This window comes from Anarhichas minor, unplaced genomic scaffold, assembly GCF_050575085.1.
Source record: "Anarhichas minor isolate MPS153535 unplaced genomic scaffold, ASM5057508v1 ptg000011l, whole genome shotgun sequence".
NCBI classification, from domain to species: Eukaryota; Metazoa; Chordata; class Actinopteri; order Perciformes; family Anarhichadidae; genus Anarhichas; species Anarhichas minor.
Genome location: NW_027466457.1, coordinates 10,364,187 through 10,387,530, shown reverse-complemented (window position 1 = coordinate 10,387,530; position 23,344 = coordinate 10,364,187). Strand labels below are relative to the sequence as shown.

The following is a 23,344-nucleotide window of genomic DNA, read 5'->3' as shown; positions in this document are numbered from 1 at the left end:
TCACCGTGGAGCGAGGAGGAGGGGAAAGGAGGCGCGTGACCGTCCACCAACCGTTGCTCCTCAAACATGGATGTATTCTAACCGCTATCTAACGGTACAGTCCGCTAGATAGCGGTCGGTGCGATGTTGAATGGGCTCTGTGGTTCAGAGGATTTATGGTGTTTGTAAGACAAGGACTGCAGTTTAAGTAGTAATGCTTAAATCATAAAACATGCAATATTGCTTTTAAAACAGTCACAATATTGTATTTGCATTAAAGGGAGAGCTACCACGATATGTGGGGATCTGTATAACAAAATCTAAACAAAATGTATGACTAAATACTAATAGATGATAATGTGATTAATTCGATAGGTAACAGAATTCCAGTTTAAGACACAGAGGACGAATTTTCAATGTAATTTATATTTTATTATTGGAAACACAATTTATAACACTGCTTCTTCTCATCTTAATGTCTAAGTTAAATGCCACATTCATTTTCAAGGTTCCTCACCTAATTTAACTCAATGAACAGTTGAACCCCAACATAAGTTGCCCTGGAATGTGTATATATTCAATCCAACAGGCTTTTTTTCTTCTTCTCAGAAACACAAGTATACCCAGAAATGTTCTTCTTCATGTTTTATATTGTCATCTAAGTCCATGATTCAAAAGACATACAATTTATAATTGTAGACAAATCTGCATTTTCTCCAAGTCTTGTCTGTTTATTAATGTTTATGTCAAGCAGACATTAGAAAGCAAGCCAGTAACATTACCACAGGTGACCTGAACAGCCAAAAGTGGAGCTGTGTTCATGAATTCATGTGAATGCTAAAACTACAAAGGCAATATAGTGCTCTAATATACATATCTTTTTCATAATACATCATACATTATGTTAAAAACTATATGTACTGAATGAATTATGGTAAAGTTAAACTCTTTAACCATTGTCACTACCACAAACACTTGAAACATGAACTTGTCAACTTGGTCTTTACGTGATTCTCTGTCATTATATAGTAAACAACAGTGGCATGTTTCACGGGTTCGTTTGTGGAGCGGCAAAATATCTTCACAAAGAAATTCACCACAAAATCTACTGCGCAGCATCAAACAGCTTCTTCCTGCCCTCCATACCAGACATGGATTCCACGTTCTTACGCCAGTCAGTCACTTCCTCTTTCTGTGGGGGGGGGGATTTAGAATCAGCTCAGTACGATAAAACACGACTGCTTGTAGCCCTTCTTACACCACAAATAGGCATTCAATGTTGGGGAATACACTTGCTTGTTATTACGAAAAGAAGAATGAAATTCCTGCACTGAACATTACTGCCTCAGATTCTGTAGAACTGCGTTCTTACATCCTCCACATTTTTTTTATAAATACAATTAAAACCCTTCTTAGGTCGTATCAGTCTACTTTCTCCTGCAAAAGGTCAGCAATTATTTATTTATTTGTCAAATGTGTGGTCCCCAAAGTTAAGATGAAACCTGCAACCTTGATTGCAAACAATGTGTAATGATGAAAAGGTATTATTTTTTGATGTTTTTAATTGTTTTTGTGTGCTTGTGTGTTTAATGTACACAGGACTACTAGAAACAGAACTTAATGAGCGGACTATCCTCATTGAAGGAAGTGAACTGACTTGGAAGTGACACCACACAATGTTACGCATTACTTACCTTCTCCTCCTCTTTCTTCACCGTCTTCAGGTTGGCCTTGAAGTCCACGGACTCTTTGACCTTAGAGCCCAGCAGAGCTCCCAACATGGCGTCAGCAGACACCCTCACCCTCTTCAGAGCCGGTCTCTTCATCTTACCCTTCAACTCAAAGACCTTCTGAGACAGCTCCTGTATCTTTTTACGACACGAATGACAAACGCACCCTCAGCAGTACCATACAACTTTCCAAATCCGAATGAATATTGTTGACATAAAAGGATAGAACTCAACCTGTTCACAAATACTGCTTACCTCCCTACTATTCTTCGTCACCTTCGAATCGATGTCATACCGCTCTTCATCAACCACATCCATTTTCTGGTGCAGCTCTTTGCACATATTCTGTGGACACAAGACACATTTAATTTATTAGACTTGTATAAATACCAACTTCGTGGAATATACTGATACCGCAAAGAAACATTGCACAGAGACGGTGCAACACAGAATACAACTCTCTCTTCCAGTACACCATGCTTTGTTCAACAAACTTTTTCGGGGTACCACCCTGATGAAGGTAAGATGGCTGAAAAACGTTAAACAAAGCATGGTATACTGGAGAAGAGTTTCAATTTTGATGGACATGCGTTGAAGCTCACACAGGTCTGCACCTCAGTGTGTGCGCTCTCAAAGTAAGCACATTGTTTTCAAAATATAGCATCATATTAATTTGTATAAATACATGCAGCAGTTATTGTACAATGTGTACAATGTGCAGCTGAATCCAAGGACTTTGCTGTGGATAGTTTCTAATATTAAAACTGTTGACTGTGGACTAACTGAGGTGCATTGCTGCTGAGGTTTTTAAATGTCATGTTTGATGCTTTGAGCATCACAAACTAAATAAAATTCACCTTGATTGTAATTTGGTGGCAGCAGAAATCTAAGTGACAGATATCTCAAAAGCAAAAGTCTATACCAATAGGAGTAGGTGTGGAAAAGTAACTTTTGTGAAGTGCTTGGACAGTTATGTGATTACATTTTTAAAAAAGCTCCTCGTGTGGATTGATATGCTTCACTGATAAATGTACCTGTAGATCCTGCATAGACATGCGTGACAGTTGGAGTTCGGGGACTCTCTCGGCGAGGGTTCTCTCTCGTTCATCTTTTCTGGCTTGAGTTTCATTTTCCACCATAGTCATGGCCTTCTTCAGCAGTTTGGTCTGGTGCACATACATGTTCAGAATTACGCCCCAGCCAACCAGACAATGTGTGGCACACAAAGATTTGTACAGCAGTACTATCCAAGACTAAGACACGGTTACACGTAAAATACCTTCAAGAACAGTCTGCGGGATGCCGAGATTTTTGGCTTTGGTTTCTGGAAAAGAAAACGTTATACACGTCAGATTTCTTGTTTAACTTTTAAAATATTCAACAGTACACAGTGAATTTCCCAGTGTTGGTTCTTCTGTACTGGTATGATTCAACAAAAACACAAGTTATTATGCAATGAATTAATAACTCACCGAAGATCTATCCAGTTAGGAAGTTGGTGTCCACATTTCAAGAAGAGAAAGAAAAAGGTGCAATTTGTTACATTTGTGGAATATTTTGTAGTAAGTTGGGGTGTGAAGTAAATGAGACATGTGTGCATGTGTGCTTACCCTTCACTCATGGTTGCAGTTCTTTATGTCTCCCCCTGTTAACTCTATCTTACACAGAAATATATATATATATATATATATATAAATATATATATATATATATATATATATACCATGGGTTGCAATTCCATAGCAGAGGACACAAACAGTGTGTGACATTGTGTAAAGGTCAGACCTACAACTTAAAAAATACTCTCCTAAATAAAGCCTAAAATATTCATAATTACCAGACAAGTAATCAATCAATACCACCGAGGGCAGGATTCATGTTGTATATGATATGAATAGTTTTTTACTTTTAATTTAACAAGCAAAATTCTTCTTTTACAGCACATTACAGTGAAATTAAACTACACCATTATAAACAATTTGAAGAGGTTGCAAAAAAGAAAAAGACATTAAAATTAAATCCACACTGTTAAGTGATGTTAATAACTTCAGCCAGCGGATCTCAAACCGGAAGAAAAAAAATCTCTCCAACCGACTCACATGTGAAGAGTTTCCTTTTTAGAAATTAGATATCGCTTTAATCATTTTTTTTAAATGACATTCAGTTGTAAGAAATTATAACAGAAATTAACATGAATGCTTTTTTTAGAGGGGGAAGATATATCTGCCTTGCTTTTTGAATACAGATAAATTTGGAGCATCAGTTCATAGCAAGAGTACTGTAACAAAAAGCCTTCATTTGCTGTTTTATCCCTTCATGTTCTGTACTATTTCAGAATGAAACTCCTTACCTTGTGCAGCAGGTGACAAATACTCACCGGCGTCTTTTTCTGAGACGAGAAGGGCAGAAAGAAGGTAGATATATAGATTCCAGCGCTCGTGTGAGTGGCTCACTAAAATAGACCCTCTGTCCTCACCATTCTTGCTCTGCGTCTCTCACATCGCACATGAGGTGTGAAATCTTACTGGGTCTCTCCACTTCTGACGCTTCCTTCGTCTCATCCGTCTTTGAAGGAGCTTTAATCCAACATAAGTTATGTGTTGAATAAAATTGGATCCCACATAAAATGCAAAGTGACTATTAGATCACACAGTGGAGGAAAACAACAGCCGGATTGTTATATCTTTATTGAGACAAAATCGCTGGTTTCATGTTTGTATCAAGTACAAAATCCAAATATGAAGATAACACACTTTTCACTGCAATAACCTTAACAAAGAGTGCAATCTTGCTGTCTGATTTTTGGCATTATATCTTTAATAGGTAATACATCTTGAATATCCGACAAGCTAGATGGCAATTTATCACAGCAGATAACACAGCAGCAGTTGTTAATTTACGAGGGACAAACAATGTTTCTCCACAGTCAACATATTACACTGTCGATCCACTCCACACTCAGAGTGATGGTTTGAAAGAGTTATGCTGCCACCTCAAGGCTGCAGAGGAGACCTGCAAACAGTCACTGCTTCACTGATACACAGCAGGTAATGACACAAACATGTTGAAATCAGTATCAGCGTACTTAGAACATTGTATTTTGAACATAATTTAAAGACCACTTGAATTCTAGTCCCTCTTTAAATAAACAATATCTGTTGCTTTTCCTTTATTTCTGTAAGATTACAACAAGCAAGACCATCCTGGTTTAAAGGGTCTTTGTCCTATACCTGCAATTCATAAATTGATATAATATAAGTAAGACAGTTAAGTAATGTTAAGAATTTATTATAAGAAGATGATCTCTTGATCAAAAGCACATGTTTCTTTAGTTGCCGGAGGCGTCAAACAGCTTCTTCCTGCCCTCCATACCAGACATGGCCTCCACGTTCTTACGCCAGTCAGTAACTTCCTCTTTCTGTTGGAGACATAACATATCAGAGACAACCAGATCATTTCAAACAAAAATAGCCGCTAAAGCAAAAGCCAGGCTTACCTTTTCCTCTTCCTTCTTGACTGTTTTGAGGTTGGCCTTGAAGTCGATGGACTCCTTGTGTTTGGAGCCCAGCAGAACGCTCAGCATGGCCTCAGCTGAGATCTTCACTCTCTTCAAAGTCGGCTTCTTGAACTTACTCTGTATCTCAATGATCTTCATGTTCATGTTGTGTATCTGGACGGGGATTCAATTGATAGAAAGGATTGTGAGTCAAGTACACCATATTCCACATTTACATGAACACAATGTAGAGGGAAGCTCCTAAGATTCTTCCCCACATCCATATGGATTTATGAACACTGGGATTTATCAATATGTCTACTTGTAATTAATCCATAATTGAGAGCTGAAAGTTTGCTATTAATCTTGTAATTTAATTAAACAAAAATAATAATTTATTGTCCATTTATCAGGAACTATTAACCAAATCTTGTAGTCTTCCTCAGCTGATATAGGTCACCTGGATGAAGTGAGATGTATTTAAAAGCTCCAGAAAAAAGCTAATTAGTGGACCTTGAGTCTTACTAATTCTATAACTATTTAGATTTTGTTTGTACACATTTGTTCAAGTAACCAAATCACCTTTGAAGCTCTAACAGATTGGGCCAACCAGTAAAAAGTCAGAGAAACTCTACTACTTTATAAAACAAATATTATTTTTTTTAAATAACCATTACTGGAGAAAATAAATAACATATGCAAAGAAAACAATTTTGAATTGCTACTTTTACAGATGTTTAATAATCTGTGGTTAGGAAGGACTGATTGCTTAAAACCAAATATTTGATATATAGTCAATCTTGCCTCAATTTATTATTGATCTATCTATGAAATTGAATATGAATGACACTGCTTGGGGTGTTAAAACCCAAACGTTGTGTTGCGTTCCAGGATATATTTGGGGCACTGTTTGGTGCTATAACAAAGTCACAGAGTGCATCTTTATCCGTATCATTCTGTTATGTCCTCATGCCGCCACTTGGAGGCACTGTTTGTTCACATTTAGCGGTTTTATGTTATGACCCCCGTCTTCGCAGTAAAGACGTTGGATGCACTAAAGTACAAGAAAAACGTTTCCACATGCATCACTTTAATTCCCTTCTCATTCCTGAGCAGCTCACCTCTACGTCGTTTTTGGACACCTTGAGGCCGATATCATACCACTCCCCATCTACAGCATCAATCTTGTGGTGCAAGTCTTTACAAATATCCTGTTTTAAAAAAAAAAAGTAGAAGACACCATCTTGTGGAATCAGAATATGATAGTAAACTAGACAGAAATATAGTGAGTGTACTTAGAAGATTTGGACAAAGTTAAATACCTGAAGGTCTTGCAAAGACTGACCAGACAGATTGAGAGGAGGAACTCGCTCTCCCAGAGTAGCTTCTCTCTCCTTCATTTTCTGCTCCTTCTCCTCCTGCAGCATCTCGGCAGCGATTGTCAAAAGTCGGATCTAAAGAAAATATTAAAATAATAAAAAAATAATAAAATTTGATTGGGCTCTCTAGACAGCAATAGTTCAAATACGAGAATTTTCAATCAATTTAAGTGATAACACTTGACCATAAGAATGACACACCCTTTAATAATATTTATATATATATATATATACTGTATATATAGCACGTACACTGTATGTATCATGCATTTCTCAACACACTTTACAACCATTTTCTGAGGTTTATACAAAGAGCATAGACAATAGTGGACTCTAACATCTAATTCTTTATAATAAATACATTTAAAAAACATCGCAAATAAAAAACATCTTACCTTCAACCCCAGCCTTCGAGAGGAGGAGATCTTTGATTTCTTCTATAATTCACACATAAAAAGCATTTAATACCCTCCATATATACTATGTATGAACCGTACATTTGCATATATGATCTTTTAAATTGCATTATTAGATAACTAGATGACTGAGAAAAGAGCTCATTTCTAGATGTTGATAGATACTCACAGCTCTGTTGGAGCATTAATAGCAAGAGAGAGAGGAAAAAAAAAATGTCAACATATTTACATGATTAAAATCAATACATAGTTTTAAAGTATACTTTGAAGCTGTCAATGAACAACGATTATACTCACGGGTCAGCCATGGTTGTCTTAAATTCCGGCACTAGATGTGAAAAAAAGTAAAAGATAATGAAAAGTATTTTTTCTGTGAAGTTTTAATGCATTTAATTCTAAACAGAGTGAATTCACCTTTTAACACCTGTTCAAATGAGCTGGACGCTGAAGATCGATTACTTTTTTAACGTCCCTGCTCAAAGTATTTAACCTACTCCCAACATTCATTGGCCCATTAAAGCTGAGCAAAGTTATTTATTGTCCACTCATTTGTTGCCCTAGTACATAGGCTGATTGGAATATGTTTTTTACCAAACTGTTGTAATTCACATTTTGCATTCATTGCATTACATTTTGTTTACTTTATTGAGGTGAACATTTGTCACTGACATTACATATTTCAGTTACAATACAACTGTACTTTTTTTATTATGATTTTCCTCATTCAAATAAAAATTCAACCAGAGTTAAATGTAATAACTCTGGTTATTATAACAAATTTAAATACATATTACAACTAAATTGAATAATAGGTTAAGTGCAGACTTCGGTTTGCTGTTTTATAGTATGCATTGTTACAGAATACAGCTTTAAAAATGACTGTAAAAGCACTTGTGTCATTAGCAAAGTTTCAAAGGGCAGGATCAGTGGTCATGTTAACATAACTGACAAGAGCCTCTGCATAGGTGACAAAGAAGTTGAATGGCCAGATAATCCACAGGCATGTAAACGGACAATGTTCAACTTGCTGTGAATCTTAATCACAATGATATCCAAAAAAAACAACAAAGTGAAGATAAGACACTCCTCTGAATGAGACACTTTACAGATTATAAATGAACTGTTAGTAATTGTTTTAAACTTGCTGCTGCACGCTGAGAGGTGTATCCTTATTTACAGAACTAAGATCAAGACTTTAACATGCACACCACACCAAGTTTACTGCAATCCACAATGATCAGAATAAAAGCAACTCTGTACCTTATCGAAGCCGAACAACTCCTCGAGCCTCCAAACTGAAGGAAAGTGTGTGTGAGGGAGGCAGCAATCGACTTTCTGAGAGAGAAAAATCATTCAGATTTATAGCGGCAGTGCGAGTGTGAATGGCTCACTAAAATAGACTCCTGTCTGTCCGCCAACAATGACATTTACTGTTGCACATAGCATCCCCACAGTATCATACGGCAAAGGGGGTAATAAAACTTCATTTATGGGCCCATACATTTGGCATCTTGTGTTATTTTGCCAACACCTGTTGGTGGAAGTGACAGTGAGAATTTAAAGAGACATTATCCACTGACCCACTGGTTGGATGCTGGGTTGGAGTCACACATTCACATTTGACCAGGGTCAGCTCGGGGGAGTTTGGATAAAGCTGTTAAGGACTCAAACAGAAGGAAGAAAACAACCTAGAGGCATTATTCTTTTGTTTGGCTCTTTCATTTATAGTCCAAGTTTGAATCTGGACTACGTCAGGACGTCCATCTATAGGCATCTAATATTATTTAACCCGCATATAAAATATCTGTGTTTCTAGTGAACACATCAACTGTGTGACATTGATTTGTTCATGCCAATTTACAAATTCATCATCAAAATAGAGAGTAAAACATTGAAAATGAATAAAATGAAGCTTTGTTGAGAACTTGAGACTTTAAATAGTTTTGTCTCCTTGCAATAATTCAAATATAGCTCTTTTTTACTTTTACCACATCACAGCAAGAAGTAAGAAGCATTTTCATGTTCAGTGCACACCTTGTTGTACATTATTATCAACACTCCATTGCATTTGTGCGACGATGACAGACTTTTATAGCCTGATAACACATTATAGGACCACCTTGGAGGTAAGGACTAAGCCAAATGTTAGTCGGGTTTTATTTAGTGGAGCAGAGGAACAAAGACAGGTGCTTGTCAGGACGTGATGGTTTGTAAACTGAGCCAGCCAGAGTTCAATCTGACAGTGTTGTAACAGGGAGTCAAGTGGCTCACAGGGCCACGACTCATGCCCTCACGTAAGGATTGGTAGGCAGCAAACGATTAAACAAGAATAGTAGAGTACAAACCTCGGGTCAAATACTATTCTTAGATACCTTCTTGCAGAACTTGCTTGAGTATTCAAGCTACGGGTTAGACGAAGAATGGTAAAGAATAATATCCTGTTATTCCCTCTGATGGGTCGAGCTCCAAGAACACTGAAGCCTATATTTCCCATCATACATCAAACAGCATCTTCTTGGGATGCTGCATTCACGCAATGTCGGCAAAGCCTCCTGTCATTCTGACTCAGGAGTGTTGATGCTTGATTTCCTCCAATGCCAGCCTTGTAATCACTTCATTGATAGTAATCTACTACTTTTGTGGCTTATTTAAATCAGCTCTTTAACAAGTGAGAACAGATGCAAAACCTTCTATAGCTTCTTTTACATTTGCAGATTTTATTGTATTAGCGTTAATATAGCATTTTATTTAGATGTAACTGCCATGGCTTTGCGGCCATTTAGCCAATGTTTTTTAGTTCTTTCCACCAAGTGGAAGAAATTGTCGCTGTCAGAAATGACCGAAATCTGCGACTCCAAAGCTGACAAACAATATGTGAATGTGGACACAGCATTAGATCCCTGCCTGGTAAACTCCCTCGTCTTTCACCTCCAGTTTGTTACGCGGACTTTCTGTCACCAAACCCAAGGCAAGATAACCCTGATGACATCACTATGACATCATCATGGGTTCATTTCTCACACTTGACAAACACTTGTGACAGATATGGTATTATGTAACTCTTTGACAGTAGTTTACTGACTTTTATGTGTAAGTCGGTGGAGTTCCCCCCGTAATGCTGTATGCTTTGTGTGTCATCACTGTCATGTATGATTTACCATGTTAAAAGTGTTAAGAGAGAGTAACTAATACTTTTAGATCAATACTGAAAGGGCAGCAGTAACTAAATGGCATCCTTTATTCAACACACTGGATGGAGTTTATTGTTTCTGTATGACTAGCGATGCAAGCATTTTGCTGAATAATCTGCTGATTATTTTCTGGTTTCATTGATTTATCTTTTGGTTACAAAAATATCAGAAAACACTGAAAGGTTTCCAGAGATGAAATGTCTTCAAATGTCATGTTTCGGAGTATAGTCCCTACCAGCTTTTTTTTGTGTCAATCAACAACTTGATTAAGTTGTAATTAATTTTATTTGCAGAAGTGTTGATTGGTACTGTGTGCTCCGGCGGCTCCCTTGTTGCGTTACTGAGGAGTTTATTGCAGTCCTAAACCTGCGACCTCTCTTATTTTTGGACGTTCGCAGTTCTTAATATGAATGTTAAGTCTCCCTTGATTTACAAACGTGATTTAACAACTTCGTTCTCAGCTGCTGCTGTTGTCAACCTGGAACTATTGCTGCCATCTGGCTGATAGCGGGTCCCAGTTTGGTGGATAATAAAATAGATATTTAAAAAAGAAAAATGGGGCATCAGTTTTCTGTGTTGATCAGAAGTATTTATTATCAGGAGATGAACTGGTCTTTTCCAGGCATTTCAAGATCAAGACACACAGCAAATCTCACTACGTGCTTATGAGATGAACACCACAAAACACACCACTGTCGTCTAACTGTTGTGAGCAGTGACGGTAACTTTATTTTCCTCTCTATTCTGGTCCACTGTAAAACTCACAAAGAGTCTCTAACATAGAAATCTACTGTACGGCATTAAACAGCTTCTTCCTGCCCTCCATACCAGACATGGCCTCCACGTTCTTACGCCAGTCGGTCACCTCCTCTTTCTGTTCATGAGAATAAAGGGATTCTTAGTGATACTGTACATTCAGAAGATAATCCCAAAATAACATGAGCAATACCAGCAGCTTAAAACTAAAGAGTGAGCCGAGTCTGACATAATCTTGAAAGCGTAAACACAATCTGGTGTTATAGTAGCCGTGCTTACCTTTTCCTCCTCTTTCTTCGCCGTCTTCAGGTTGGCCTTGAAGTCCACCGACTCTTTGACCTTAGCGCCCAGCAGAGCTCCCAACATGGCGTCAGCAGAGATCTTCACCCTCTTCAGAGCCGGTCGCTTCATTTTACCCTGCAGCTCAAAGATCTTCACTGACAGATTTGCAAGCTGCAGGAAAAACAATACAAAGTGTAAGTAAAGGGTGTGCAACATAACCACCTTAAAAATGGCAATACATTGCGATGGAAATTAATTTAAAAAATGTTGAAAACCACACTCGGTAAGGCTTTAAACCCTACATGTTACTGGTAACTTATAATAAAATCATTATAATGCTGCATTGTTATAAAAAAAATTAAAAAAAACAGCGAACTCATTTATTAAGTGAAAACAGAATTAAATCCACATGTAAGTCAAATGAATGTGAATAAACATGTACCTCCTTGTTATTTTTGCCCACTTTGGAGTCAATGTCGTAGCGCTCATCATCGACCGTGTCAATCTTATGGTGCAGATCTTTGCAGAGAGCCTGCAGACAGACAGGGAATCATATCAATCCTCGTATTGTATGTATTTATTTTTGTTGTATTTATTTTTGTTGCTATATGGACTCATTTGTCTGGAAATAAAGTTGAATATCATATTTATTGAACATTTAATGAGAACCCTACAATCCTTTGGTAGGTTGCACAGATGCACATCTCAAACTCAAAAAATGATGTTTTTCAAGGTTATGTGTACAGTATTAGTGGTTACTTGTAATGTATTTAACATTTTAAATAATGTCTCTAATAGTATGAGTTATTAAAGGTAAATAAGATTCACAGGTAAATGCCCAAATATAGAATAGACGGCAAGGCATCTCTCCTCTAATGCACCTACTGCATACAAACATACTACACGCATGTCATCTATGTACATCAGAGGGATGCTTGCATATTGAGCATTTCAGCGAAGTTGTTGCATTGTAGTATGATTGGCAGCTCATGCTGTGACTTGCACATACCTGAAGGTCCTCAATGGACAAACCAGACAGCTGAAGTGGAGGGACTCTCTCACTCAAAGTGGCTTCTTTCTCCAGCTTGATTTCCTCCTTCTCCTTCTCCAACATCACAGCTGCCATTTTCAGCAGCTTGGTCTAAATTGAATAAAAAGTAATGATTAACTTTGGGGCGCAGATCACTTTTATTTTGTGAACTTGTGGATGGTGTCATTAGGTTTTATTTGCGGTGAATTGTTGTAAGTTGTAGTAAAGACGGAGAAGGCAATACCTTGAGGGTCAGTCTGCGAGATGCAGAGATCTTTGATTTTTTCTACAAAGAAGCAGTTGAGAAACGTTTGTAGCCGCAAAGGTGATACAAAAATACATTTAGTTTTGTATCTTAGTGTAGATTTTCTTGAGCTTATCTGCACTAATAACATAGCTAACTTACCTGTCTGTATTGGACGTTATGACGTTGGAAAGGAAAATAAATAAGATGAATGTTAATATAAACATGATAAAGAATGACTTTGATTTTACTGATACTGATTTACAAAATTAAACATTCAAAACTTACCCCTCAGACATGATTGGCTTTTGTCTGTAAAAATAAAATAATTCATTACTATTCAATACTAAAGTAAATATTATATGTATATACATATATATAATATTCAGAATAACGGTACACATTAATGTTTAACATTAATGAACAAGATGTATTGTAAAAACAGTAACATTTCATGTTTAATATTTAACCAGTTTTTCTGCTAATCATACTGTTTATTCACCCTTTTGTTAAATGAGTCATCAAGACCTCGGTATGGTAATACACCAAGATTAAATCTTTAAATTAGCAACACAGCATGTGTGAGTGCTCAAGATTATTTGAATGATAATACTTTTAATACTTTTTTTAATCCCAGTTGGAGTAAATCCATTTAACAGGTCAGCCAGATTAAGAACCAAAGTCAGACATTTCTTTTGACGAATAAATATAACAAAATGCAAGTGGATCATCTTTTTAATGAAAACTATTTCCCAGAAGCATTTGTTAAAACTATTCAAATGTGACGGTTTGCTAAAGTGCATGTGTCCGTTTGAATTACTTGATGATTGAATTCAAACATTAAATGGATGATGGACTAAATGTGCCTTTGCATTAAATGCATATTTCATAACAAGTAGATATAAATGTCTTGTTTTGTTCTCTTTAAGATGAAAGTATATTAAATATTTTACAGTAAATTTGCATGCTAGAGTTTTACATCAGCATCATAAGGTTCCAGCTGTTCTTCCAGATGATGCAACAGGTGAAATTGTCTAATTGTCTTATATTTTCTTAAACTGCATAATCATAATCCTAAAAATCAACATACCTTTTTTTTAAATCTCTGCAGAAAACCTGTTGAGGTGAGCGGTGGCTGTCTCTTAAGGACAAGAAGAAAACTTGCCAAATTGAATGGCTCCTGTCGCCTCCTGTGAGTGAACAACTAAAATAGCCTCTTCTGTCCTGACAGCTAGTATACTGCACTGTATATCACGTCTACATGCCCCCCCCCCCCCCCACACACACACACACACTGCTCATCAACACCAGGAGTAGAGAATCGATCTATCCAATAACATCATTATCTCTGTTATTGGATAGATCGGAAACAAAACTAAATCTGGAAATTTGAACAAACCAAAGAAACTAAGCAGTGAAATTGTTACGGTCGTTTAATCAGCAGCACAGGTTTTACAGACATCTGCGTGATACAAATAGTGCACTTTAAAAGACAAACTCATAAAGATAATCAGTCTATTCTTTACACAATTTCAATATGCAAAGGGTACAGTGTACTATACAAGTTATATGATTACATCCATAGCGTACTGTGGTATTTTTACATTCATTAAATCCAGGTAAAACTTCTTTTAATACTGTGTAATCTAAATAGTGCATTTATCTAATCTTTTACGAGTCCCTGTGGTTGATATCACTCTTTACAAAACCAGTTTCATTTCATCCTGAAATGAAAACTTCTTCCTTGAATTTCGACAATGATTCTGAAATAAAGACAAACACAGGGATTACATATATATTTTATAAAAACATTTCAACCTTAAGCTTTACTTTAGGAAAGATGATGTGTTAGTAACATGGCACCTTCTTATTGTGTTGTATTAAACTTCTTCTTCCTGCCCTCCATGCCAGACATGGCCTCCACGTTCTTACGCCAGTCAGTCACTTCGTCCTTCTGCAATGATAAAAGACAGATGTAATCTACTTAATAATGCAGTTTCTTATTTTATGGACGGATGTCGCAGCGTTACCAGCTTTACCTTATCTTCCTCCTTCTTCACTGTCTTGAGGTTGGCCTTGAAATCAGCCTTCATGAGCTTGGAGGTGTCGGAGCATGCACCCAGCATGTCGTCTGTAGTTTTCTTCACCTTCTTCAAGTTGGGCCTCTTTGTCCCTTTCAGGCCAGAGATCTTCTGAATTAGTGTCTCGATCTGTGCAACAAACACACACTTCAACATCCCGATAGGTCAGTAAATATATGAAGAGTTTTTTTTGTGTGATTCAGTTTCACTGTACCTCTGTCTGATTTTTGTCTACCTTAACCTTTATATCATAACGAACTTCGTCTACAACACCAATCTTACTAGTTAGTTCTTTGCAAAGGTCCTGTAAAGAAAAAGAAAACCGTCAAGATGTTGTAGAATGATATTAAGGACCGAATCAGCTTGATTTGCTCTGTCAGTATTACCTTGAGATCCTGGGCTGACAGACCTGACAGCGTCAGCGGAGGGAAGCACTCATTCACAACTCTTTCCTTCTCAAGTTTCTTATCTTCCCTTTCAGCTACCAGCATAGAAGCTGCCTTCTTCAGCAGTTTGGACTGTAAGATAGTAAGGCGTTAATAAGCCTGGAAGAAAACTAAAGCGGTCTTAGCACAAGTGGCGTACCGTTAAATACTGTTCGGACTCGGCCTAAAGGTCTACAAGACCTACCTTCAAATACAGTCGGCGTGTTGCTGAATATTTCGGCTTTTTCTGTGAGAAAGATAAGAATACTTTTATACATCAAATAGAGTCATCAGTAGAGATTTTCATCAATGCATTAATCAATCATTCATTTATTAATGATTGGGAAAGAAATAATGTTGACTTACCGGTCTTCATCAACACGTGACAAGAAAAGTAGACAAGAGTTATAAAAATATGTTATTATTTAATATAGAAATGATGTACGTCATTGTGGCTCCCTCTAGAGATCAATACTCACCCCTCAGACATGTCTGCAGTTTATGGTTCCTTTGGAGCAGAAACAAGGTGCATTAACTCTTTTTTATTGCATTGCATGTATTTTTGACACTACTCCACATAGTTTTACAGATTACACAGATGATTATTATGGGCATTTATCAGAGTCTCAGTAGTGTTTTCTACAGTTAATGTGATTGACTAATCCAACTAGTTCACAGTTTAATACATCTAATTCGTCTAATTGTCCACACGGGCTGTCAGATACATTTTAGTGTTCCTGCAGGACAAGTTAATCCTTTCTATTGTTATAAAAGAGCTGACAAGGAGCCTGCTGCTCGGCTATATTTAGCCACATTGACACCATGCTTTGCTGCTCCCAGCAGCTGCTGTGGCCTTGATGGTGCCAGTGAAAGTTTTGGTAGCCAAGAGACAAACAACATCAGAACTGTGGAGATAAAACAGTTCTCAATCCCAATCCTTTAGGATCCACAACACGGCTCATTTTTTATTTTACTCTTGAATTTGGATATATCTATCGTCCAAGCATAAAGTGAGCCATCTCCTCCACCGTCTCTCAATTTCTTTGACCTTCTCTTTGTGGCATTAGCTTTAAAACTACAATACTTCCTATTTGTAATGGGTTGAACAATGGTATTATATATAAATAAATATATGTAGGTGTTAAAGAAGGATGAAAGCATGTCAATGCATCTGACACAACACAGTAATATATCCAATTTAAATTAAGCCAGTCTGGCAGGGTGCGAAAGTCCAGCTAAATGAGCCAAGCAGCAGACAATTACAAGAAGCCTGCAGCCTTGCCCCTCCACCCAGGAGATTGCCACTTCATAAGAGCGAGCCATCATCACATATCACAGCAGCTTTTCGTCCACAACGATGGGTCTAGCCTGCCGTTACCAGCCGCCAATACTTTGGCAGGCAGTACAAGCCTCAGGTTACGAGGATCAAAAGATCTTCAAGAAGCTTGAGATGTCATAGAAGCGAAAGCTGGAAAGCTGTGTTCGAAAAGTTACTGTGAGACCTTGACAAAAGTGGCGACATAGCAGGGATTCCCTCACATAAATACCAGCCACATTAGGTGTGTCAGGAGCATGCTGATATGTAGTCTTCATCACTTTCTAAATTAAAGCCGGACTCGACTTTACACAAACTTGGCTGTAAATGGCTGTAGAGGCTTAGATAGCTGGGCTGCTGTCACAGCCGGACAATAAGTTAATCTAGCAATGTCAGGTTAAAGAGCCCCCTGTAATGTCTATAATAAATCTGATTGACTTTTATTTTCTTGTGAGAAATAGCAACGGTTTATCACTTGATATGAAACTTACCTTGAAGATGAGAATCAGAGAGGGCAGCGACAGGACTGAGTCAGGAAAAGAAAAAGCACTTCATGATTATTAGTGAAAGATTTATGTTTTCAAAGTCTCATGTGAATGGCTCGCTAAAATAGACCCCCAGTCCACCTGACAATTGTTGCATCACAGGGCAACCCTTTTTGATTTGCCCTTAACCCGTGACATTTATCGCATGCGATAGCATTGCACAAGGGCACAACTCACACGTCCCTCAGCTAACTGACAGCTGACTCTCTGGAGATATCAGGCACACTGAGCGTGTTTTTTTATTTTTTTTATTTGTGTCATGAGGTGTTCTGGCAAAGACTTAACATCATAGACCAATAGTTTTAAAGGTGCCTTTTAAAGTAAGCTTTAAAAACATGATAGGTTGTAATTTATTAAGTTGAACTTGAAGCTTTATTCACAGGTTTCATGTTACAGCTAGAAGTCTACAGCCACAAGTATCATGTGAGGCTGTACTGCACTGTGGTGCTTTGAGCTAAATGCTAAAATCAGTGTGCTAACAAGCTAATGTTGAGAATGTATTTATGTTTACCATGTTCACTATCTTAGTTTACTGCGTTGGTATACGCTAACATTAACCAATATAGCATTAAACACACAAAGTGCAGGTGAGGCTGAAAGATGGCTGAAGACAATTTGTTAAATTCTATCATGTATATGGGATATCATCTTTTTTAGTTTTTTTTAATTAAAAATATTTTTGGAGACAATTTGAGACAAGCAAGTTTGCAAACCGGAATATGTTTTAGATTGCTTGTATGTAAGAAAAAACAACAACTTAATTTTACTTTAATCCTTCATTTATCAGGGACAACACGCATTAATAAACATCAGTATATGTCCCATTCAGCCAAAAGGCTCATTTTCATCTGCAGTCTCTATGCAATAATTGAATCAAAGACATAGGAAAGAAAAGCAGACAAAACAACATTAATTATATTTACTGTTTCTATTCAAAGCACAATATAGAGCATACATCATGAATGAAAGGAAAACTAGTCAAAACAAAAACATTACAGGCTGACACATATCATTTTCTAACATTATATACCCGTATGGATGCTTCATAGGAAGAGTTTTAAAGGAGAAGTTATAATTATCAAAAAAATGCTCTTCTATCTGATCACCTCAACATTATAGTGTGTCTACTGCTTATAAATGCTAAATCCTGAACACATCACAACCAACTCAGCTGTAGTTTGGATCAAGGTGCTATCATGGCGACTGAATCACAATGGCCGAGACACAACTCTCACACTGAGCAGAGATCAAATGCAACCGCTGCAGTCTATTCTGGTCAGACGTGGTAACACTGAGACAAAGCAACAGGAATTATCACATGGCCACGGACACATTTTGTCCCGTAGAATGCATCCCAATAAACAAACAATGAATAGCTGAAGGTTTGGTGGTCACACTGGGCCTTCATGTGTTGGACCGAGATGTTCTGGTATCTGTATATTTATTTTTGTGAGGTCAGGCTGGATATTCAAATGTGGTTTAAGAGGTGCCCTGGTGGCCTCTCCAGTTTAAGACCTTTGTTGCATGTCTCTTTCCCGCCTCATTTCCTGTTTATGAGTTTTAAAGTGTTTAAACAAGAATTTAACCTTTTGTAAATGTGGTCACTGCTACCACCTAGTGACTGTTTTATGGTTTGACATATTGGTTTGCAGTTGGCATCAATCTACCGTGTACATACACACTGCAATGAGTAAAAACGTAACTTGTATTTTTCACATAATTCTGTGTAAGATTGAGAGATAAATATTTTCAGCATATGCAACGTTCCCCAAACAAATGGAAACTACAAACCACATTGGATAAGAGTGTTCTTCCTGTGTATTCAGATGTCAGCACCTGATAAACACGACACACTGGTTGAAATCGGATCACACTGAGCCTTTCTCTGTTTGTCATTGAACCATCTCTCTAAATGGAGTTCATTATTGTGCTTGTTTACTCAATAGTTTTTAAAGCTTTTCCACATTTGTTGTGGCGCTACGCCAGAATGATCCATGTTCCTCTTTTCTGTTTTTATTTGACTGCTGGACTCCCAGTGTCGTCTTCTCTGAGGATTCTGGACAAGCGTCCGGACTGCAACCAACTGGTGAGGATTAAATCTATTAAGAAATAAATACAAGCAATCTACTAAAAAGTAAACTGAGGGGAATTTACAATCCTTAATTCATCAAGCCATTACAACATATCTTTTGTTTTTGTCCCAGGGTCTTGAACACTGCAAACTTAGTAAGTATCTTACTTGTCAAATCAGTATAATAAAATATATATACTTTGTTTTAATTCCTAAAACATACATTTGGTTTTATTCATAGGATGGGGGATGATTTATACAGGAAAATATTTTTATTTGACATTTTAATTTGGCATGTATGTCATCCATCTGCCCACACACTTAACCACTAATATATGCTGTTCACCGTTCTCTAAATGTCAGATAACTGCTCAGACAAACGCATGACCGTACCTCGAGTAAGTGCTCCTATTGGCCCAGAATGGGATTCTGTGAATGTGGGAGTCTGGATGGACGAACATGGACCTGTTCCTGTTGTGAATATGACCTGGAGAATAAAGGGGGATGGTAAGTGTTGCTGAAGTCTGCTGTTCTGTGACCAAATAACGCCCACATTGTAGCTCACAATTTAAAATGCATCAAATACAAGCTTTAAACCAAACAGTCTTTCGTCAAAGGTGAATAGAAAATCAGGCATCAGAGATTCAATCATTCATATAAAATAAACGTTCTCTTCTATTTACAGGAAGTGCAATAGCCCTTTGTGGATCAGAGATAACAATTCTGGATGAAAGCACAAATCAAAGTATGTGTGTGCAGTTTTCTTACAACCTCAGCCAGCAGCCTAATCTAACGTATAGGAAGGTAAGATACGTTTGTGAAAGACTTGCCTAACTATTGCTATGAAAGTGGCATAGCAGCCTTTACAGATTTGTTTTTCTTTATTAGAGTACATTTTCCTTGGACGGAGTCGTAGTAGAGCCTCGCCATACATATATGGTGTCTGTTTTTAATCTGCCAGAACCTGACAGTGGACCCTACATGAAAACAAAGCAAATTTCCATCCCAGGTGAGTTACCTCCAGATCCCCGAAAGCTGCATGAAAAAGCAGGGAGACATTTATTATATGTTTGCTGTACAAACAAGGTTAAAAGTTATATTGATTATTTGTTGGTTTGTAATTACATGCTTACGAGAGAAAACGTCAGGTGTCATTACCACGATTAAAATAAGCAATGTTAAAAGATTTGTGCTCTTGAATCAGGAAGTAGTAACAACAGAAACAAAAGAAGATCAATTCAATATTGTGACAATGATTCTTTTACCAAAACTATCACTTTTCTTTCACATTTATCACACTTTGTCACCCCTTGGAAATGTAAATGTAAAAAAAAGTTGTTTGCATCTGAAGAGCTTCTTAAAGTGTCCAAACCAAAGTGTAAAATGCTCTAATCATCTCTAATATTTACTGTCATGGCCAGGATGTGATGACAGCAGAATCCAAAAGGCCCGAATGTGTCTGGAAAATGGTAACTTTTACATTTTGTACATTGGGGCTGTCGCGATATACCTCTATTTACAATAACTGTTATATTTAAATCCAGGACCATCTAAGTATTGTGCTCTGCATGATTTGTTATTTCAGGTAGTCTGTGGACTCCTCATGTGACCGCGGCTGTGTCTCTTAATAAGGAACGTAGAAAGTTTTCGATTGTTGTCGGTTTTGAGGCAGCTCAGTATTCAGAGAGATACCAAGTCTCCATCCAGAGTCATGGTTTCCATTGCTCAAAGAATGTCTCAAAGGTAATTACACTGTATTTCTCACTTACAGTATATGCTCAATGATGATGGTTGAAGAGTAACTATGTTGTGAGTCTAACATATGATTTTCTGCTTGTTTTGCACACATGATACTGTATCATTGTCATTTCCTTCATCCATAGGAAAACAGAGCATCGCTGAATGTGTCCTTTGAGTTTGATTGGTGGCAGCTTTCACAATGTGAAATGCTGTTAATGGTGAGTTTAATTTTAATTTATTGTCTCATCCCTGACAGTTGACAAAGATTTAACATTAAAAGCTCACCTTACTCTGCTTCTTTCTAAGATTCAGACATTTTTTGTTCGATGCAAGAATGACTGTCGGCGCTCCGAGAAAATAATTGATTTATGTCCATGTAAGTATGATTTTTGACATCTATGCAGTATGATATATTTATAAAAATACAGTGTACATAATATATGGTGCAGAGCATAAATCAGTGGTTCCCGATCGTTTTTGGCTTGTGACCCCTTAAAATAAAGCATTGTTCACTTACGGCCCCTTGTTGAAGGAGTCAGAAGTCTTTCAGTTTTTAAACTTCTCAGATTGTCTGATTTGAATAAATGTTTGAGACACGAAAAGGTAAATTAATCCCATAATTAAAGATCTTTTTTTTTTTAAATTCTTTTCCATCCCGTTAATCATCATGCAAAGACCCTCAGATTTATCTTGGAAACACAGGCATGACAATATTTAAATTCACATTTTGTCTCCTTTTTTTTTAGATTATCCACCACGAACTTTAATTATAAAGGCGACGGTGGGGCTGCTTGTCATTGGAGGTTGTCTTGCTTATATACTGTGCAGAGACTGTCAGAAAGGTTTGCCTTCTTATGAAAGCACAGTCCTGACCTTTCCCTCAGATCTTGTGAACACGTCCTCATCTGCTGCCAAACAGCAACCAGAAGGTTTCAAAGTGCAGGACAGAAAAAGAGTCCTCATCATCTACTCCCTCGACCACCCTTTATACAAAACCATTGTCCTCAAGCTCTGTGCCTTTCTGGCGTCCAAATGTGGTACTGAAGTGGTCCTCGATCTGCTGGACTCTACAAGACTGGGAGTGCTGGGAAGCATCCAGTGGTTGGACTTGCACAGAGACCAAATAGAAAGCTCTTCAGATAAGATACTGATCCTGTGCTCACGAGGAGTACAAGCCAAATGGAGAGCCATGTGTGGTGACAAACAGGTTTTCCTGAGAGAGGACGCCTGCTCACCTGTAGGGGACATGCTCAGTCCGGCCCTCAGCCTCATGGTCCCCCATTTTGTCCGATCTGCATCATTTAAAAAATACATAGTGGCTTACTTTGATGAGGTTTGCTGTGAAGAAGATGTTCCTTCACCTTTCAACATTACAGTGCGATACAAGCTGATGAAACAGTTTGAGGAGCTCTTTTTCAGAATCCTGGACACTGAGAAGCACGAGCCCGGCAGAGTGAATCTCATTGAGGGGCTTTCAGAGGACGAGTACTATCTCTGTCCCTCAGGTAGAGCCCTGCGGGATGCCATAGAGGCTTTTCATGCATACCAGCTGGAGCGTCCACAGTGGTTTGAAGAGGAATTACTGGGAAGCTCAAAGACCTCAGTTGAGATCCACGACGATGCAAAAACAACCATAAATCTCCTGACGTATTGCGTACCCGACTCAACCCAAGTCACCAGTCATGTTAAGACAGAAGAAAGGGATTTCACTGGAGACAAAACAGGACTTTACGTCACTGAAGAGTTTCAAATGTGCACCTCAGTTGAGTTCCACCCTCTGATTCGGGAGAACATGCAGCCAGTTTGATATAATTGCGTCAGTGTTTTGAGACATCAATGAAGATCTTCTCCACTGTTCGGTGAAGTTATCGAAAGCAGGCCATCAGTTATTCAATTTGATGTGATTAATGTTCTGTCACATTATAATACCAAAGAAATCTGCTGAGAGAAATCACCAGGGGATACAGATATTTAACTCATACTGGATCAAGTAATGGGGCAATGGACAAATTGAATGAATCTCTGTAGACTTTTTTAATAGTGAACGTTTTGTACACCTTCATTGTTTCATCAATGGTTTATTTTCTTTATCTTTTCTGTGCATCTGTAATTGTTTTCATAAAAGTTCTCCAGTATTTTTGCATCTTGTATTTTTGTTAAATATCTCTTTCTTTCTCTCAGGAGACAAATCCAGTTTAGACCACAGTGATCGGCAGTTGATGCTTTTGGGCTGTGTAAACACAATTTAGGTCAAAGTTCACCCTTCTGAGCAAAGTTTCCTCCATTTTAGTTGCACGGGAGAAGGTAAGCACTAAATACCCTGTTTGTAGGACACTGTCTTTTATTGTAATGAGCTGATTGAATGTAGTGTGCTATGGACTTTTTTAATTGTGCAAAGCATGGACGTTTTGATTAAATAGTCAGTATTTGTAGCACGGGTAAATGGTCTCCCTCCTCTTGCATAGAGCATGTGAGCAGCAATGAGTGAAAGTTGAGAACACCTTCAGATTGAAGCTTTCAGATGTTTTGATTGTAATTTAAAATGTTTGTTGATGAGTCTCTGATCCTCTTTGTGTTATTGATGAGATATTACATTAAAAACACTGTTAAATGTGCAATTTTGGCAAAATCATCAAAATTATTGACTGAAATGTTCTGTTCTGA

General features: G+C 37.6%; 4 protein-coding genes and 1 pseudogene across 6 annotated transcripts; 1 reads left to right on the top strand and 4 right to left on the bottom strand.

Annotated features, from left to right (window-relative positions):
- The first annotated feature begins 11 nt into the window (after window positions 1–11).
- On the top strand, window positions 12–22,815 carry LOC142947649 (interleukin-17 receptor A). 3 transcript variants are annotated; one of them, XM_076089371.1, is made up of 14 exons: window positions 12–94; window positions 1,704–11,423; window positions 13,615–13,695; window positions 14,684–14,748; window positions 18,906–18,955; window positions 19,074–19,095; window positions 19,304–19,447; window positions 19,626–19,744; window positions 19,829–19,949; window positions 20,362–20,409; window positions 20,526–20,683; window positions 20,824–20,898; window positions 20,987–21,056; window positions 21,427–22,815. In XM_076089371.1, the coding sequence occupies exons 7-14, from the start codon at window positions 19,324–19,326 to the stop codon at window positions 22,485–22,487; spliced, it is 1,776 nt and encodes a 591-aa protein (XP_075945486.1). In that variant the 5' UTR covers window positions 12–94; window positions 1,704–11,423; window positions 13,615–13,695; window positions 14,684–14,748; window positions 18,906–18,955; window positions 19,074–19,095; window positions 19,304–19,323; the 3' UTR covers window positions 22,488–22,815. The 3 variants fall into 3 exon arrangements, with proteins under 3 accessions (XP_075945486.1, XP_075945487.1, XP_075945485.1); XM_076089372.1 differs by lacking the exons at window positions 12–94; window positions 1,704–11,423; window positions 13,615–13,695 and having other exon boundaries at window positions 14,527–14,748; XM_076089370.1 differs by lacking the exons at window positions 12–94; window positions 1,704–11,423; window positions 13,615–13,695; window positions 14,684–14,748 and having other exon boundaries at window positions 18,857–18,955.
- LOC142947914 (troponin I, slow skeletal muscle-like) lies at window positions 386–2,890 on the bottom strand. Its single transcript, XM_076089786.1, has 4 exons — window positions 2,744–2,890; window positions 1,965–2,054; window positions 1,674–1,847; window positions 386–1,171 (listed from the first exon to the last, which is right to left on the bottom strand). The coding sequence occupies exons 1-4, from the start codon at window positions 2,888–2,890 to the stop codon at window positions 1,085–1,087; spliced, it is 498 nt and encodes a 165-aa protein (XP_075945901.1). The 3' UTR covers window positions 386–1,084.
- Window positions 3,904–8,019, bottom strand: LOC142947655 (troponin I, slow skeletal muscle-like; annotated as a pseudogene).
- On the bottom strand, window positions 10,979–12,802 carry LOC142947654 (troponin I, cardiac muscle-like). Its single transcript, XM_076089378.1, is given in 6 exon segments — window positions 10,979–11,065; window positions 11,227–11,400; window positions 11,672–11,761; window positions 12,239–12,370; window positions 12,504–12,545; window positions 12,788–12,802. Coding segments are annotated over 6 exon segments (540 nt in total).
- Window positions 13,919–15,254, bottom strand: LOC142947652 (troponin I, cardiac muscle-like). Its single transcript, XM_076089376.1, has 6 exons — window positions 15,215–15,254; window positions 14,971–15,102; window positions 14,799–14,888; window positions 14,543–14,713; window positions 14,367–14,457; window positions 13,919–14,266 (listed from the first exon to the last, which is right to left on the bottom strand). The coding sequence occupies exons 2-5, from the start codon at window positions 15,073–15,075 to the stop codon at window positions 14,371–14,373; spliced, it is 453 nt and encodes a 150-aa protein (XP_075945491.1). The 5' UTR covers window positions 15,076–15,102; window positions 15,215–15,254; the 3' UTR covers window positions 13,919–14,266; window positions 14,367–14,370.
- Window positions 22,816–23,344: the final 529 nt, after the last annotated feature.

Excerpts from the sequence above, each read along its gene's own strand:
- LOC142947914 (XM_076089786.1), bottom strand. The coding sequence starts at position 2,890 with ATGTATGTGCACCAGACCAAACTGCTGAAGAAGGCCATGACTATGGTG. Across the intron at positions 2,055-2,743 it reads TGTCTATGCAGGATCTACAG|AATATGTGCAAAGAGCTGCA; the intron begins GTACATTTATCA and ends TTGTGTCCACAG. Across the intron at positions 1,848-1,964 it reads TGACGAAGAATAGTAGGGAG|ATACAGGAGCTGTCTCAGAA; the intron begins GTAAGCAGTATT and ends TGTCGTAAAAAG.
- LOC142947652 (XM_076089376.1), bottom strand. The coding sequence starts at position 15,075 with ATGCTGGTAGCTGAAAGGGAAGATAAGAAACTTGAGAAGGAAAGAGTT. Across the intron at positions 14,889-14,970 it reads TGTCAGCCCAGGATCTCAAG|GACCTTTGCAAAGAACTAAC; the intron begins GTAATACTGACA and ends TTTTCTTTACAG. Across the intron at positions 14,714-14,798 it reads TAGACAAAAATCAGACAGAG|ATCGAGACACTAATTCAGAA; the intron begins GTACAGTGAAAC and ends TTTGTTGCACAG.
- LOC142947649 (XM_076089370.1), top strand. The coding sequence starts at position 18,857 with ATGATCCATGTTCCTCTTTTCTGTTTTTATTTGACTGCTGGACTCCCA. Across the intron at positions 18,956-19,073 it reads GTCCGGACTGCAACCAACTG|GGTCTTGAACACTGCAAACT; the intron begins GTGAGGATTAAA and ends TTTTTGTCCCAG. Across the intron at positions 20,899-20,986 it reads AATGTGAAATGCTGTTAATG|ATTCAGACATTTTTTGTTCG; the intron begins GTGAGTTTAATT and ends CTTCTTTCTAAG.